This window comes from Spermophilus citellus, assembly GCF_964194105.1.
Source record: "Spermophilus citellus genome assembly, chromosome: 6".
Taxonomy (NCBI): domain Eukaryota; kingdom Metazoa; phylum Chordata; class Mammalia; order Rodentia; family Sciuridae; genus Spermophilus; species Spermophilus citellus.
In genome coordinates this window covers 6,262,306-6,277,376 of record NC_138187.1, presented here as the reverse complement: position 1 = coordinate 6,277,376, position 15,071 = coordinate 6,262,306, and the positions used below count along the sequence as shown (strand labels likewise).

Genomic DNA, 15,071 nt, shown 5'->3' with positions numbered 1-15,071 from the left:
CTTGAGGCTGAGAAGTTACCTAACAGCTGCAGTTAAGTAATGGGTAGACCCTCTGAAGCCCAAGTGTGCTCCTCTGTTCACATACCTCCAGTCTGCCAGCAGCAGGGACATGCTGCTTCCTGAGGGCCCTCCCTAGGAAGTGTCCATCGCCTGCAGAGTGGATCTGGGAGAGGACTAGTATCACTGCCAGAGCAGGAGGCCCTGATGGTGCCCAGGAGGTCAGGCAGCTGGGCACAAGTGCCCGAGGCGAGTGGAACCAAATAAGACTGTTGAGCTTGGCCCACCAGAGTGCCGTGCTGCTGAGGCTCAGCCTTGGTTATTTAGGCAAGGACAACTATCATCCTTGCCTAAAGTTGCTGAGGGGTCAACTTTGGGATGAAGGGGTGACTCCAGAGGCCCTTGGTCAATTGTGTGTCCAAGAATTCAGGGATTCTGCTACAACCCACCCTGAAGGCAGCTATTACCCTCTCAGCTGGCCTCCTAGCCAGTCACAGAGACTGCAGGGGCTGCCCTCATGGTACCTGCTATAGCAGCCCACCCCTCAGACCACAGTCTGGTAATCTACCTCCCAGGAAGCAAGAGGTTCACACAGTTACCAGTCTGAAGAGAGCCAGCTCTGCCCCTGGCTGAGGGGGGATTTCCCAAGAAATGGCTGCATTTCTCCCTCCTGGGAGGGCTCAATATCCTCAATCCCTGTGTATATCACCCAAGGATCTTTTGCAGGGCCAGCTTGAAGAATCTTAGCAGCCCTCACAGGGGGCCCCATACTTGTAGAACAAGTGGGAAAGGCTTGTCACTCAGATCCCAATCCACCAACATTCAGGAAATCACATGCAAAGGGTATGCCCACAGTCACATCTCCCCAAATGTCTGCTTGTTGGGGACATGTAGGGTGCTCCTCCACATGAACCCGTTTCCAGAACACTATGACATTGAAGTTTTCATACTGTCATCTTAAGTTGAGTGCTTTTCAAAAAAGCTTGTGCAAAGTGTGTTTTGTTTTTTGGTACCAGGGATTGAACCAAGGTGCTCTACCACTGAGTTACATCCTCAACTCTTTGGTTTTGTTTTTTTTGGTTTTTTTTTTTTTTTTTTTTTTTTTGGTACTGGGGTTGGAATCCAGGAGTACTTTACCACTGAGCCACATCCCCAGCCCTTTATTATTTTTCATTTTGAGGCAGGGTTTCACTGAGTTGCTTAGGGCCTCACTAAATTGCTGAGGCTAGCTTTGAACTTGCAATCTTCCTGCCTCAGCCTCCTGAATGGCTAGGATTACAGGTGTATGCCACCATGCCCAGCCTTGTGCAGGTTTTAGAGAGCAATTGTCTAAAGGCCAGTTTGGAGCTAGCTCTCTTTGGGCCAGCACGTGGCAACAGCAAATGTCTTTCCTGGGGGAAGACATGGGCTAAGGCTGCAACACTGAGCATGGCCTAGACTGGTTTCCAACTGTGTAGCGGCCTCAGAAGAATCGGCTCTACATGACCATTCATCTTTACAGGATCTCTCCCATAGCACATGGGGAAACAGCCAGGCCTTCTTACCACCCAAACATGACATCATGTCACTTTCACATTTTACTAGTAAAGCAAGACCCAGAGCCAATCCCTATACAAGGGGAAGGGACTGTACAAGGGCCTTAAGACAGGGACACATGGCTTATCAGGAGTAACCCAAGTGGCCACTGACTGACCACAGCCTGAGCATCACAAGGTCTGAACTCTGGGGCAAAGTGCTCCTAAGCCTACACTCTTGTTGTTCAAAAGTGAGGGGATCTGTTCCTTGTTGGTTTCCAAGGATCTGGGATTGCCAGCTTTTACCTAGCACCCTTGACAGCAGCCTCACAAAAGCTTTGGCAGGTAGCAGGGGCAGCTGACTCTTGTGTTTCCTCAGCTCCTTCCTAAAATCTGTCTTGGATAGTTCTCTCTCAGGCCCATCTGGCCTCCAAATCCAGGAAGAGTTGTGGGAGAGGATGAAGGCAATGGCCCTTCTGTCACTCAGTGGGTGACCACTGGAACCAGGGTGCAGGGAAAGAGAAAGAGACCTTTCTCTCTCCCTGACACCACCATGTGTGTTCTGGCAGGAATCTGAGGTGGGCTAATGCTCAATCCTAGCCTGACCTGAGCTGCTCAGACTGAAAGTGAGACAGATAGGCAAGGGCCACTAGAGCAAGCCCCTCTCCTCAAAGTACTGAGCCCCATGGTATAGAGCAGGGATTCCCAACCAGAGCAGGTGTGTCCCCCAGGGGATGCTGAATGATGTCTGGAAACAGGGTGGCACCACAGCAAAGACCAATCCAGCCCCAGGCCCAGCAGCCTGTTCAGATACCCAGGTACAGAGGAATCCCACACCCAGTGCTTGCATCCAAGGCCAGCACAGAGAAGGGTGGTGCCTGTCCTGCTGGATCCCAAGTTCTCAGTGGGGATTGTGCAGGTTCCAGACCAACATTCCTGCCTCAGTTGCTCTCCTCTCAGCACCTTCCTGAAACCCAACCTCCTCTCCTTGCCCCTGGACTTGGAGTTTACACAAGGCTATTTTTCTGACTGAGTTAGCCTGATGACAGACACACACAGACAAGAAGGTACAGGCCTTGGCTTTTACTGAGCTTAGACCTGAGGGCTCCCTGGCCTCTCAGGAACCCGATTCTCTGCTCGGCCTGGCCTCCTAGGTGCAAGTGGCTGACTGGAGTTTGAGCAGGCTGCAAGGGCAGGGCCATGCTTCTATTTCTTCTGTCCCTCCCTTAGGACCTCTTCCTCCCTCCCTCTTTGCACTCTCCTGAGCTGGCCCAAATCTGGTGCTGGGCAGCCGTGGGGCTGTCTCATTGGGCAGGGCTACTGTGCGGTCTGAGCCCTTCCTCTTTGGACCTGCCTCCTCTTCCTTGGCTATCCTTCCCCTCTGTCCCCAGCCCTGGAATTCAGGATCCCTATGGCCTCTCCAAGGCCCCAGAGCGGGTTCTCTTGCACAAGGGACACATGGCCTCCTCCAAGGCTCCCCAGGACCTCTTGGGCCTGAGCCCCAAGCCCTCAGGGGGACCTGGCTGGGCAGGGGCACCCTTGGCTGGGTCCATGCTGGAACTGGAAGCTGAGGAAAGAGGAAAGAGAAGAGTCACTCAGACCTCAAGGGAGACTGGCAGCCCACCCTACAGTTCCCAGACCCTGACACCTTCAAAACAGAAGGGGATAAATGGCATTCCTTCCTTGGGAGAACTGGGGGAAGGAAGTGGGAGGTGAATGGTTCAATCTGGAAGGACCCTCACCTAACCTGAATACCTCATTTGACAGATGGACAAACTGAGGCTCAGGAAGACAGGGAGTTGTCCAAAGTCCCTCATCACATGCAGAGCTAGAACAGGAACCCAGAACACTCAGTCCCCAAGCCTTCCCTTTGCTTCATACCCCCTTGCCCTGATACACTCCATCCCTGACCCAGCTGTACACCACCACCACCACACCAAGACCCCATGGGCCCAGGAGTTTTGTGACCTGGGTACATTGATGGCCTTAACCCAATAATAGGGTACAGGGATGGGGCAGATTCACCAAGATCTGAGCCTCTGGAGCATAACATCTTGGTATCCCACCCTAATCCCTGGAGAAGCCCCATTTGAGTTCCTGGGATCTACCCCTCCTGTCCCCATTCTTGCCTTAGCAGAGCTCACCTGTATCTCCCAGGCTGTCCCTGGGTAGTTGGGCTTCCAGAAGGGCTGAGCAGTGGTTGTTACCTGGGCCCAGAGTCCCCTGTGGAAGGTCCAAGGGCCAGGCTGAGCCCTCAGGCTGTGGTAGGTACCCCCCAGCCAGAAGCCGGCCCAGCCAGTGGCTCTCGCACTGGCCAGCAGGCTGCATATGGCCTGGCAGGTAGAGAGCCAGGCTCCGGAGGTGGCGCAGCCGGAAGTTCTTGGGCTTGTTTCCCTGGGCACTGGGGCACTGCTGCTGCTGGGCCCCCAGGCCCCCCTCGTAGATGTTGGGTGGTGTGTCCAGGTGACTGGGGAGTCCTCGGGCCCAGCTCACTGCATCTGCAGGGGAAGGGCAGGAGGGTGGTGGCCAGCTGGTCCAGCATCCATGAGGGGAGAATGCAGGCACCTGTCTCTAAGACCAGCTCATATTATGGACTCCTCCCCCAGTCTGCCAAGCCTCAGCTTACTTGTCTGCCAAGCGGGCTTGGTTTTCTGCCTCCGCCCTGCCCATTGCCCATTACCCCTCTTCACACCCCTAAACCAACAGGGAGGCCTAAAGCCTGGGACTGAAATCCCTTTCAGCACTTCAAGCCTTTTGTGCCCCCTACCCTAGAAAGAGAATTCTGGTCTCAGTATAGAAGTTGCACAGTGGGTCCACGAGGAAGTGACCAGCCTAGAGTCAAATGGCTTGAATCAGTGCACATTTTCCTCTCCCAAGTATGCATGTCCCTGAGGCCACCCCAGTGGCTTTGAGCCCCTGGGACAAGAGGGCATCTGACCTGCCACTCTTCCCCATAGCCCAGCACCTTCTCTTATGCGCAGCTCAGAGAACGCACAGACCAAGGCTTCCATGGAGGGCCAGTATGGTGGGGAAAGAGTGGCCAGGCCTTGTGCAGCAGGGCCCTGCTCTGCCCTGCCTGAGGGGTGGGTGTGCAGGTCTCCCATGACAACTGGCTCTTATGATGTCACAGGGAAGACTCCAGCCTTCCTGGACCCCTAGTTTGGGAGAGGATAATGCCCAGGGCAAAGTCAACATGGGAGGAGGGCATGGGAGGGGACTAGAATCCCATAGGAAGTCCCTGTTTGCTCTAGCCTGGCAGACTGGAGAGTTGTTCTCTGGGGTGACCTTTGGGGAACTTAGCTTCCTCATCTCTGGATGGGAAATGAGGCCTTGGTGAGTCCTGGATCAATGCTTTGACTGGGCCAAGAAAGTGGTTATGGGTGACTGGCAAGTCACTTCACTGGTCTGTCCATTTTCCCTTAACTTTCAGAGTAGTGTGTAGATAATACCAACTGTTTATAAGGGTGTGGAGAAAGAACCTGGAACTCCCATATACTGCTGTTGGGAATGTAAAATGGTACAATTACTTTGGAAAAGTGCTTACTGGTTTCTTGAACAGACTGGGCTGGAAGCGTGGCTCAGGGATACAGCATGTTCTTAGCATGTGTGAGGCCCTGGGTTTGGTCCCCAGTACCACAAAAAAATAAAAAATAAAGCACAAAAAACACACATTCACTTTTCTCTATTGACAGATAACACGATCTTGTGTATGCAAAAAGCTTATGGATGTCATAGCTAACTAAAGAATCCACACACACTAGAAAGAAAAAAAAGGAGGAAGGGAGGAAAAAAAGAAGGAAGAAAGGCAACAATCTAGGGTTGGGGTTAAAGAAAAGTTTGGCAAAGTCTTAGGAAAAAGGTCAACAAGTCAGTTGTATTTCTACACATGAGCAGAGTACAGAAAGAATGAAACAGGAGCAAATTTAACCAACACTACATGCTAAAAAACACTGCTGAGATAATTGACAGAAAACTTAAATAGTAAAACATTCCATGTTCATAGATTGAAGACTTGATATGGTCAAGACGACAATATTCCCCTAAGTATTCAAGGCAACCCTTATGAAAATGTCAATGGGTTTTAGATAGTGTATTAGGGTTGCCAGAGAAACAGAATCAATAGTGTATATACAGCTATTTAAGAGAAGATTTATTAGGGGAATTGGCTCATATGATCATCAAGGCCAAGAAGTCCCACAATATACCACCTGCAACCTGGAAAACCAGGAAAGCCAATGGGTCAATTCAAGTCTAAAGGCCTGAGAGTAAGGGTGGGAATAGAGATGGCATTCGGTATAAGTCTAATATCCAAAGGCCCCAAAACCAGGAGCTCCAATGTCCAAGGACAGAGGATGGATGTACCCACTTAAACTCTTCCTTCACCTTTCTAATTGGACCCCAGTGGACTGGATGATGTCTACCCATTTTGGTGAGGGCCACCTTGTATTATTCAGTCTACAAATTCAAATGCTAATTTCTTCTGGAACCACGCTCACAGACACACCCAGAAATAATGGTACACTAGTCAACTGTGCGTCCCTTAGCCCAGTCAAGATGACATATAATATTGTTATAGGAAATGGAAAAACATCCTAAAATTTATATGGAATTACAAGGGAGCCCAAATAACCACAAAAATCTTGAAAAATGAAAATGCAGATTGAGGACTAACAGCTTCTGATTTCAAAACTTACTACAAAGTTACAGTAATCAAAACAGTATAAAACTGGCATATATCATTCATATATACACACACAAACACACACACACACACACACACACACACACAGATGGGCTAGAGAACTCAAAATTAAACCTATACATCTATGGTCAATTGATTCTGACAAGGATGCCAATATCTTCTTTTGTGAAGCATCTGTTTATATTTTTTAATTATATTATCTTCTCATTTAGTGTTTGAGAATTTACATATTCTGGATATGTCTTCTGTGACATTATTTTCTTCGAGACTGTGGCTTGTCTTTCTGTTTTCTTAATGGTTTGTTAAATAAAATTTATGGGGGGGGTTATGTTAATAGACCAGATCAAGCCCAAATGGAGTCATTGATGCTAGGTGCCACATAATCAAACTGAGTTTGGAAATGAACCTGGTTTTCCAAAAAACAGGAGATTCACAGCAACCAATCATAAGCAACCCAGTTGACCTGAGTCAACTTGATAAGGAAGTGCTCTTTGCTTTAACCCACACAGGGAAAGCAACCTGCTGCCAATCAGTCCTCTCCTTGCTTTATGTCATTTCCTCCTTGTTCCTCAAGATACCTTAAAAACTCCACTGTTCTGCCATGCCCATTGCAGCATCTAGCTCAGAGAAGGGGTGCTACCCATTCATGAATCCCTAATGAATGTCAGTTTGATCTCTAAACCCAATTTGATGAAAAAAAATTTAACCATTCCTTTTGAAGAGCAAATTTTATTTTGCTGAAGTCCAATTTATCCCAAAGAAATTTTCTGAGGTTGTACTCTTTGTATATCTACAGAATCCTGCCTAACCCAGACACAAAGCTTTTCCCCTAGGTTTCGGTTTTACATATACATTTGTGATCCATTTTTAATTTTTTTTGGGGGGTGGAGCACTTGGGATTGAACTCAGGAGCATCCAATCACTGATTGGGCCACATTCCCAGCCCTATCTTAGGGCCGATACCACAACCCACAGCTTACTTATTTGCCAGAAGTTGCTTAGCACCTGGCTTTTGCTGAGGCTGGCTTTTTTTTTTTTTTTTTTGGTAACATATTTTTTAGTTTTAGGTGGGCACAATATCTTTATTTTATTTGTATGTGGTAGCTGAGGATCGAACCCAGTGTCCCACGCATGCCAGGCAAGCACTCTACCTCTGAGCCACAACCCTAGCCCCACTGAGACTGGCTTTGAACTTGCCATCCTCCTGCCTCAGCCTCCCAGGCCGCTGAGATTACAGGCGTGCGCCAACGCGCCCGACTCATTTTTAATTTTCGTATATTGTGCAAGATAAGAATGGAGGCTTACTTATTTGCCATGGGTTTACAACTGCTCCAAAACCGTTTGTTGAAGACTATTCTTTATCCATGTAAATGCAGGTTGGACTGGCCACAGATGCAAGGCTCTGGACTGGGCCAATACCACAACCCACCGACAGAGGGCGTCCTTGGCCCGGCGTCGCCTCACTTCGGGGTTTGCCTTCCTCTTCGTCCACCCTACCAGACTCAGCTCAGTTCATCTCCCCAGCGCTTCTTCGTCGCCTCTGTGCCCCGTGGTGGTCGCCAGGGAGGGATCCCTGCGGCGCCCCGGGAAGACACTGCCGCGACATTCTGCGTCCTGGCAGGGCCTTGTAGCCTCCTTGCGGTCGATCCACGAGGAATCCGCCAAGGTTGTCACGACAACTGCCAGACGATTTCCGGCCGGTCGTAAAAACCGAGGTGGCTACGCGTGCGCGGGGTCCAGGATTGTCTACCTCGAAACCTCCACCCCTCCGTGCTGCAGACGCTTTTCGATGGCCTCGGGCGCGGGCCCTGTGTGTATGTCAGAGAGGAAGTATGCTGTAGGCAGGACCCAGAAGGGGCACCCCGCGTCAGGAGAGTACGCTCTGTACAGAAGTGAGGAAATCGAGGCGTGTGGGAAGCGCCTAGAACTCTGTGGAACACAGAATAGGCATTCAGAACACATCAGCGGATGCCAAGTGTTCGGAAAGCGTGTAAAAGGACTCAACTCGCCAAGCCCGCGGCCCTAGGCGTCTCCCGTGGCGTCCCCTGCAGACTGCCCTCTTAGTGCGCATGCGCGCGTCACGACCTGTTTGGCCCAGTCCGCACGCCGTCTAGTGATGGTGTGTTGCCATAGAGACCCGCGAGTGCTGAGGGGAGGGCGACGGCAACCGCGGCTCCGGTGAACCAGAGCGCCATGTCTTTCCGCGACCTCCGCAGTAAGGCCACCCATTCCCCCCGTGCCCGCGGGTCTTCCCCGCCTGGTCCCCACGCTACCACGAGCCCCCTCCCCGAGAGCGCCTTGATCTGGAAAGCTCTGTGTGCCCTGCCGCGTGTGGCTGCCGAGCACCTGAAGTGTAGGGAGCGGCCGGGGGACCGGCCTTACGGTTCCTCGTGAACTCACTGGTTACCGAACGGCCGCCTCGGAAGGTGCCTGCGAAGCGCAGACTTCCGAGTCGGGTCCACTCGGCGCTGTGCGGGGAGACACGGCGACCGCAGGAGGGGGCTGGAGGATGGGCTAATGCGGCTGGCACTTTTTGAGTTTTCAGGTTCTGCCCGGTACTTTTCAGTGTATATGCATGATTTCCTTAGCCCTCTGGACAGTTCTGTGCCCCTCGTTTAGAGATGAGGAAGGCGGCACGGAGAAGGCCGGTAGCTGGGACGAGTAACAGGCGGTAGCAGGTCGCGCGGGGATGGGATGCAGCGTGTGGGAACTCCAAAGCCCGCGTCCTTCTGAAAGGGCTGGTGAGAAGGGACTACGCCTTTGCCAGAAGGGCAGGGCGGGGCAGCCTGGGGCAGGGTGGAGCGCGGAGTGGGTCCCTACCCCTTGAGGGGCGCCTGTTATTCACCAGGAGTTTTCATTCACTGACTTGCTCTAGTCCTCACTTTAGCGGTGATGTGGTTTGGTAGATGAAATATTTTGAAGCATAGAGAGGTAAAGTAGCTTGCTTTAGGTCACACAGCTAGAACTGGTTGCAACAGAGGATTAAGACCTAGGACTGTGTGACTCGGAAATCTCGGGGGTTTTTTTTTATTATTTTTATTTTTTTTAGATGTAGATGGACACAATATCTTTATTTTTTATTTATTTTTTATGTGGTGCTGAGGATCAAACCCAGGGCCTCACATGTGCGGGGCAAGCACTCTACCACTAAGCCACAATCCCAGCCTCTTGTCTTTTATACACAGTCATTTTCTGAATCTGAAGCCGTTAAGCTAACTGGCCTCACCTGCAGAGGAGTACTAGGTGATTGTCAACCTGCAGTCTCTGGACTCTTTTTCTCATCAAATTGCTGGTGTCTGTAATTTCAGCATTAGAGAATACTCTTTTCTGTTATGAAATTCTCTTTCTTTGGTGTACATATACAGGAAGACTAATCACATTTCATTGACGCACCTCTTAGCATTGTGGGATCATATCTTCTGGAATGAGAAAGAGTCTTTGGTGACTACATTGTAAAGACAGGTGTCTCCTACTGTGTACTTTTTGGTGGGGCCACCACTTTGCTAGGGGACATTGAATAGGGTTGTGCTGGGGAAAGTGTAAAAGAGGGATTCAGAATAAAATTCTGAATGCTCTGCAATCGTGCAGTGTATGGTAACAGTCTCAAGTTAGTCTCCATTTGACAAGAAAAATGCAAAATTAACAGAATTCGACCACTAATAGTAGTCCTTAGCAAGAAGTATTTCAGCAATGTCTGTGATGAGAAAGCTGCTGCTTTGTTTTCTGTCTATTCAGATTTTCAAAAAAGAGCCACAAAGTGACTTCTTTTCCCTATGCTCAAACCTTGTCTTCCACTATCTGGTAGAAGCCGACCTGACTCTCAATATCCAGGTAGGTAGGTTATTTGTGAATGTCATTGGGACATTTGGAACATCCCTCTTCAGGAAGAATGAGGACAAATATTACATAGTAAGGAAGCACATGGAAAATTGGTCTTGGCACACTATGGAAACTCAAAAAAATGTTGATTGTGTTTGTTTCCAAATCTTGATCTGTTGCAAGTACTGTGGCTTTTCCTGAGGCATTCCCAATCTAGGAATAACAAGAAGTGTTAGCAAGGGCTGGGGATGTGGCTCAAGCGGTAGCGCGCTCGCCTGGCATGCGTGCAGCCCTGGTTCGATCCTCAGCACCACATACCAACAAAGATGTTGTGTCCGCCGAGAACTAAAAAATAAATATTAAAAAAAAATTCTCTCTCACTCTCTCTCCTCTCTCACTCTCTCTTTAAAAAAAAAAAAAGAAGTGTTAGCAATACTATTTCTTAATCTGTTTGATAATCTGAATATTGGTCTAGTATTGAACTGCTCTCTTTAACATTTTTCTGAATACAAGGAAATTAATTAATCTTTAAAATTTGTGTTATTAAGATCCTGTATATTCACACACAAAAAGACAACTCAGAAACATGAAGTTACCCTACCCCCCATAACTGCTGTTAACATTTTAAAATATTCTTTCCTTGTTAAATTTTATAAGGCCAAGTATTTCTTATTTTGAATGGTAAAGGGATAATCAGAGAAAAATTAAAGCCACAGCTAATCCCTAAAGCCCATTTTCCTATATAGCATCTTCTCCCATTGGTCTTGAGTAGATGTTTTTCCTGGTAACAGATTAGGTATTTTCAATTTTATCTCCTTTTTTCCTTCCCTCTTAAGAATTGCTGAATAGCCCCTAAAGCTGTTAGTAGATTGAGAGTAAGAAGGGAAAGCAGAGATAATATCGAAGGTAATAAGCAGTTGCCATTTGGTGAAGAACTGACTGAATTATGTTTTTTCTTGGACAGATTTCACAGAGATGATGAGAGCCCTGGGTTACCCACGACACATTTCTATGGAAAATTTCCGCACACCCAACTTTGGGCTTGTGTCTGAAGTGCTGCTCTGGCTTGTGAAAAGGTTAGGACCACACTTGAAATCTAAGGATGAAGGCTAGATTTTATTAATTAGCCAACTGTAAACCAGGTACTGTTGTGATGCAAGAGTTTAGTACAATTTGAATTTGTGACCTGTTGAGAATTGGCTGAATTCAAAGAACACCCCGGGAAGGGAATGTTTCTCTGTAAGGCATTTATGTAAGCTCCTCTTCATCCCTTCACCACAGAATGTCATGGACCTCCCTGCGTACTTGGGGTGTACTGGATTAGGAGTATCTTAGGTTTCTTTTTGTGTCAAAAAATCTGAGATGATTCATGTTAGAGAACTTTTGTCTAAAGGCCAGATAATAAATACATGTTATATAAGCTCTCTTATGTATAGGATATATATATTTATGTATATTTACACATATCTATTCTCTGTGTATAGATAATATACTTTTTTTGTCTTTAAAATGTAAAACACATCCTTAGCTTCCAAGCTAAACAAAAACAGGTTGAGGGCTGCAGTCTGCTGGCCCTGGTGAATTATCAGTAACTCAGTGAAAGTAACTTCAACAACTCTGCTCCTTCTCCAGGAGAACTGTTTAGTCCTAGTATCTATGGTCAGTATCAAGGGCTGTTAGCTAGAGTTACAGTTCAGATTATTTTCACCAAACATTGAGATTTGACATAGATTTGGTTTTGTAAGCTGAGCCCCATGTTTAATTTTTAAATCAATTAAATGTGTTGTTAGGTGGGAGTTTGCCCTTTAGGTATTTTGTGTTGCTTTTGAAGTTTTTCTTAACCATATTACCTTATCTGAAGACTTGGAGAGCCACTGTCCTTTCAGTTGCCCACTTTCTCTTGAGGACTTCTGTTGGACTTACTTGTTTATTCTCTGTCATAGGTATGAGCCCCAGACTGACATCCCTTCTGATGTTGAGACTGAACAAGACCGAGTTTTCTTCATTAAGGCCATTGCCCAGTTCATGGTTAGTTCACAGTTATTTTGTGGAATTAAATAAATTAGGGATAAATTTTAGTTAGATTTGCTTTCAAATTGAGTTTACTTTCTAAAACCATTCCATTGCCAGGGTTCTGTGGAGCCAATTCACAAAGAAGCTTTTTGTTTTTTAATTAATTACTATTTAAGATTTTTGCTTATTTTATTTTTAAATTTAATTAGTTTGATACTGGGGATCAAATCCAGGGCCTGCTGCATGCTAAGCACATGGTCTACCACTGAGCTGCACTCTCAGCCCAGTTTATTTTTGAGTAGATAATGTATTTCATGGTTTAAAATTGCTAAAAATCATGAAATTACATAGAATACACTGACTTTTTACCCTGTCAGCATAGTTCCAGTCGCATTCCCTGTAACCACTCTTTTAAATTTCTTCCAGAGTTTGTTTCTTCAAGCAAATGTTATGTGTTATTATTTTCCTTCCTTTTACACATATGGTAGTATGCTGTATTCCCCTGTGTAGTATTCTGCTGTCTTCACTTAATAGTATGTTTTATAGAACTTTCCAGACCCATACAGAATTTCCTCATTCTCTCTTACACTTGAGTGCCCCCCCCCCCCCGCCATGGATACACCATTACTGATGTAATCTATGTAGACAGGTATTTAGTTGTTTCCAACTTTCACTCTTTGAAGCAATGCTGTGAAGAATAGCCTATGCATATCATTTGGTGTCTACGTATATCCCTAGAGTAAGTTCTTAGTAATGAAACTGCTGGGCCAAAAGATATGTCCATGTGTAATTTTGGTGTCTTACTAAATTGCTCTCCATCAAGATTGTATCAATTTATATACCAGATCACAATGCATGAGTCACTTAGATGTTTAATCGTAATACTGTTAGGTTGTCTCCCAATTCTCAGCAGAGGCATTTTCAAATTACCTGCATAGGATTTGGGTTAGATTATATAGGATTATTTAGAAAGGGCCTTAATATTTTTTTTTTTAAAAACAGGCCACGAGGGCTGGGGATGTGGCTCAAGCGGTAGCGCGCTCGTCTGGCATGCGTGCGGCCCGGGTTCGATCCTCAGCACCACATACAAACAACGATGTTGTGTCCGCCGATAACTAAAAAATAAATATTGAAAAATTCTCTCTGTCTCTCTCTCTCCCTCTATCACTCTCTCTTAAAAAAAAAATAAAAAATAAAAAATAAAATAAAATAAAAACAGGCCACGAAGGCACATATAAAACTCAATACTAAGAAGCTTTACCAGGCTGATGGATATGCAGTGAAAGAACTGCTGAAGGTCACATCTGTCCTTTATAATGCTATGAAGACCAAAGGGATGGAGAATTCAAAAATAGGAGAGGAAGATGTCAGCAAATTCAAGTTTGATCTCGGCTCCAAGGTAAGGACTAAAGGAGTGCTTATTTCTTGGACTCGGGAGTAGGATGTGCGTGGCACTCAGAGCACCACCACGTTCCTTACTGCTTGACCAAGGGCAGTTGGCCAGTTTTGTGCTCATCAGCGTTCTGATAAAAGGAAAGGCACAGTGAATTAATGCAATTCTTTATTGAAAGCCTCCTATTTAATAGGAACCATTCAAGTGCTAGGGATATAGGTGTGAACAAAGAGGATAGAGTTCTCTGTCCTGTTGCTTAGTTGAGGGAGTCAGACTATGAACCCCAATGTTAAAAGTGACCACCATGGAGAATAACAAAGCAGGATCAGGATGGAGAGTGCTGGGGAAGGTATTTTTCCTAGAGTGACCAGGAAGGCCTCATGGGTCAGGTGGCTTCAGAGATCTGAGGGAAGGAAGGAACAGCCATGCAAATGGGGGTGGGGACGTATGTCCTGAGATAACAGTGTGCTTTGTGTATTTGAAAAGAGCAAGGGATCTCTGTGGTGAGAGCCATGACGGGAGGCCCTCTGGTCCCTTTAATTTTTTTACTTGAGCTGGAAAATGGGATTTTGAGCAGAGATGTTTAAGCTTGAATTTTCTATGCAAAGGATCCCTCTGCCTGCTGCATTGCCACCAGACTGAAGTGAGAGTCGAGCATGGAAGTTAATCATTGATTGCCGTGGTCTGAGCAAGACTCTAAAGCCAGAGGAAGGGATAACTGTTTGTTTCATTTTCCCCCATAGAATGATGCATCTGCCAGTTAAGGGCCAGAACCCCCAACAAAAGACTCTGGCGGTTTTATGGACCCTGAAGTGGGGTGAAGGGAGGACCAGAAGTGGAAAAGTACTAGATACTGCCAAGGTGGGGAAGGTGTTTTTGAGCCCCACGCTCCAGGAGAGGCACCTGAAGAGACTTCGGCCCAAGGCTCAGATGAGGAGACTAGAGTAAAGGCAGCCAGGCTAGGAACACAGACTAGAGCATGACTGGCCAGGGGCCTGGGTCCTGCCTGCTATGCCCTTCAGAGACCAGTGCATCAGCTATGCCCCTCATTGGGGATCAGGACAGCTCTCCTCTGTGAGGCCTGCCAGGGAAAGCCTTCTAATTATCATGGTCAGGCCTGAAAAATCATGTGTTTTTTTATTTGTTTGTTTGTTTGCTTTCTACTTTTTTTATTATTAGTTTTTCACACATTGTTTTTTAACCAGGAGCCAGGCCCCTGGTAAAGAGAAGTAGCTACAGGTGCAGACATATTTTGAAGGTAGATTTTATGGGACTGACTATGGATTGAGATAGGTGAGATGACACTAGGAAGATCCCAAAGTGGCACAATACTGTCAGACCTGCTCTGCTGATGGTTTGCATCTGTGCTGTGTTTCTGCAGAAGCCACTGGCCAAAGTGGCTAGCACAACTGAGGAGATGAGTTCTAAATTGTATTTTATTATTAAGTCATTTAAATGTGAAAGTGGCCATATGTGGCTAACAGTTACAGTATTAGACATTCAGCTCTGAAGTTTTTGGTCCGAGCACCTGGAAGGATTAAGTTTCCATTAGCTGAAGTAAAGAAGAGTCTGAAAGGGCAGAGGTGTAGTGGGGAAGATGAGTTTGGTTCTGGACATGTTATGTTTATGATGT

At 46.8% G+C, this 15,071-nt stretch overlaps 2 protein-coding genes across 10 annotated transcripts in view; one reads left to right on the top strand and one right to left on the bottom strand.

Annotated features, from left to right (window-relative positions):
- The window catches only part of CLUAP1 (clusterin associated protein 1), a 46,060-nt gene that overhangs the window by 314 nt on the left and 30,675 nt on the right, over positions 1-15,071 (top strand). For 3 of the 9 annotated variants that reach the window (XM_081296754.1, XM_081296753.1, XM_081296750.1), the window contains exons 1-4: positions 8,295-8,428; positions 10,997-11,108; positions 11,976-12,060; positions 13,265-13,444. In XM_081296754.1, coding sequence (XP_081152880.1) covers positions 8,407-8,428; positions 10,997-11,108; positions 11,976-12,060; positions 13,265-13,444 — 399 coding nt within the window. In that variant the 5' untranslated portion in view covers positions 8,295-8,406. The other 6 variants (XM_081296747.1, XM_081296748.1, XM_081296751.1 and 3 more) reach the window with 4 other exon arrangements.
- On the bottom strand, positions 3-7,657 carry LOC308650620 (uncharacterized protein C16orf90 homolog). Its single transcript, XM_081296793.1, has 3 exons — positions 7,519-7,657; positions 3,656-4,009; positions 3-3,078 (listed from the first exon to the last, which is right to left on the bottom strand). Exons 2-3 carry the CDS (start codon positions 3,837-3,839, stop codon positions 2,921-2,923), a joined length of 342 nt encoding a protein of 113 aa, XP_081152919.1. The 5' UTR covers positions 3,840-4,009; positions 7,519-7,657; the 3' UTR covers positions 3-2,920.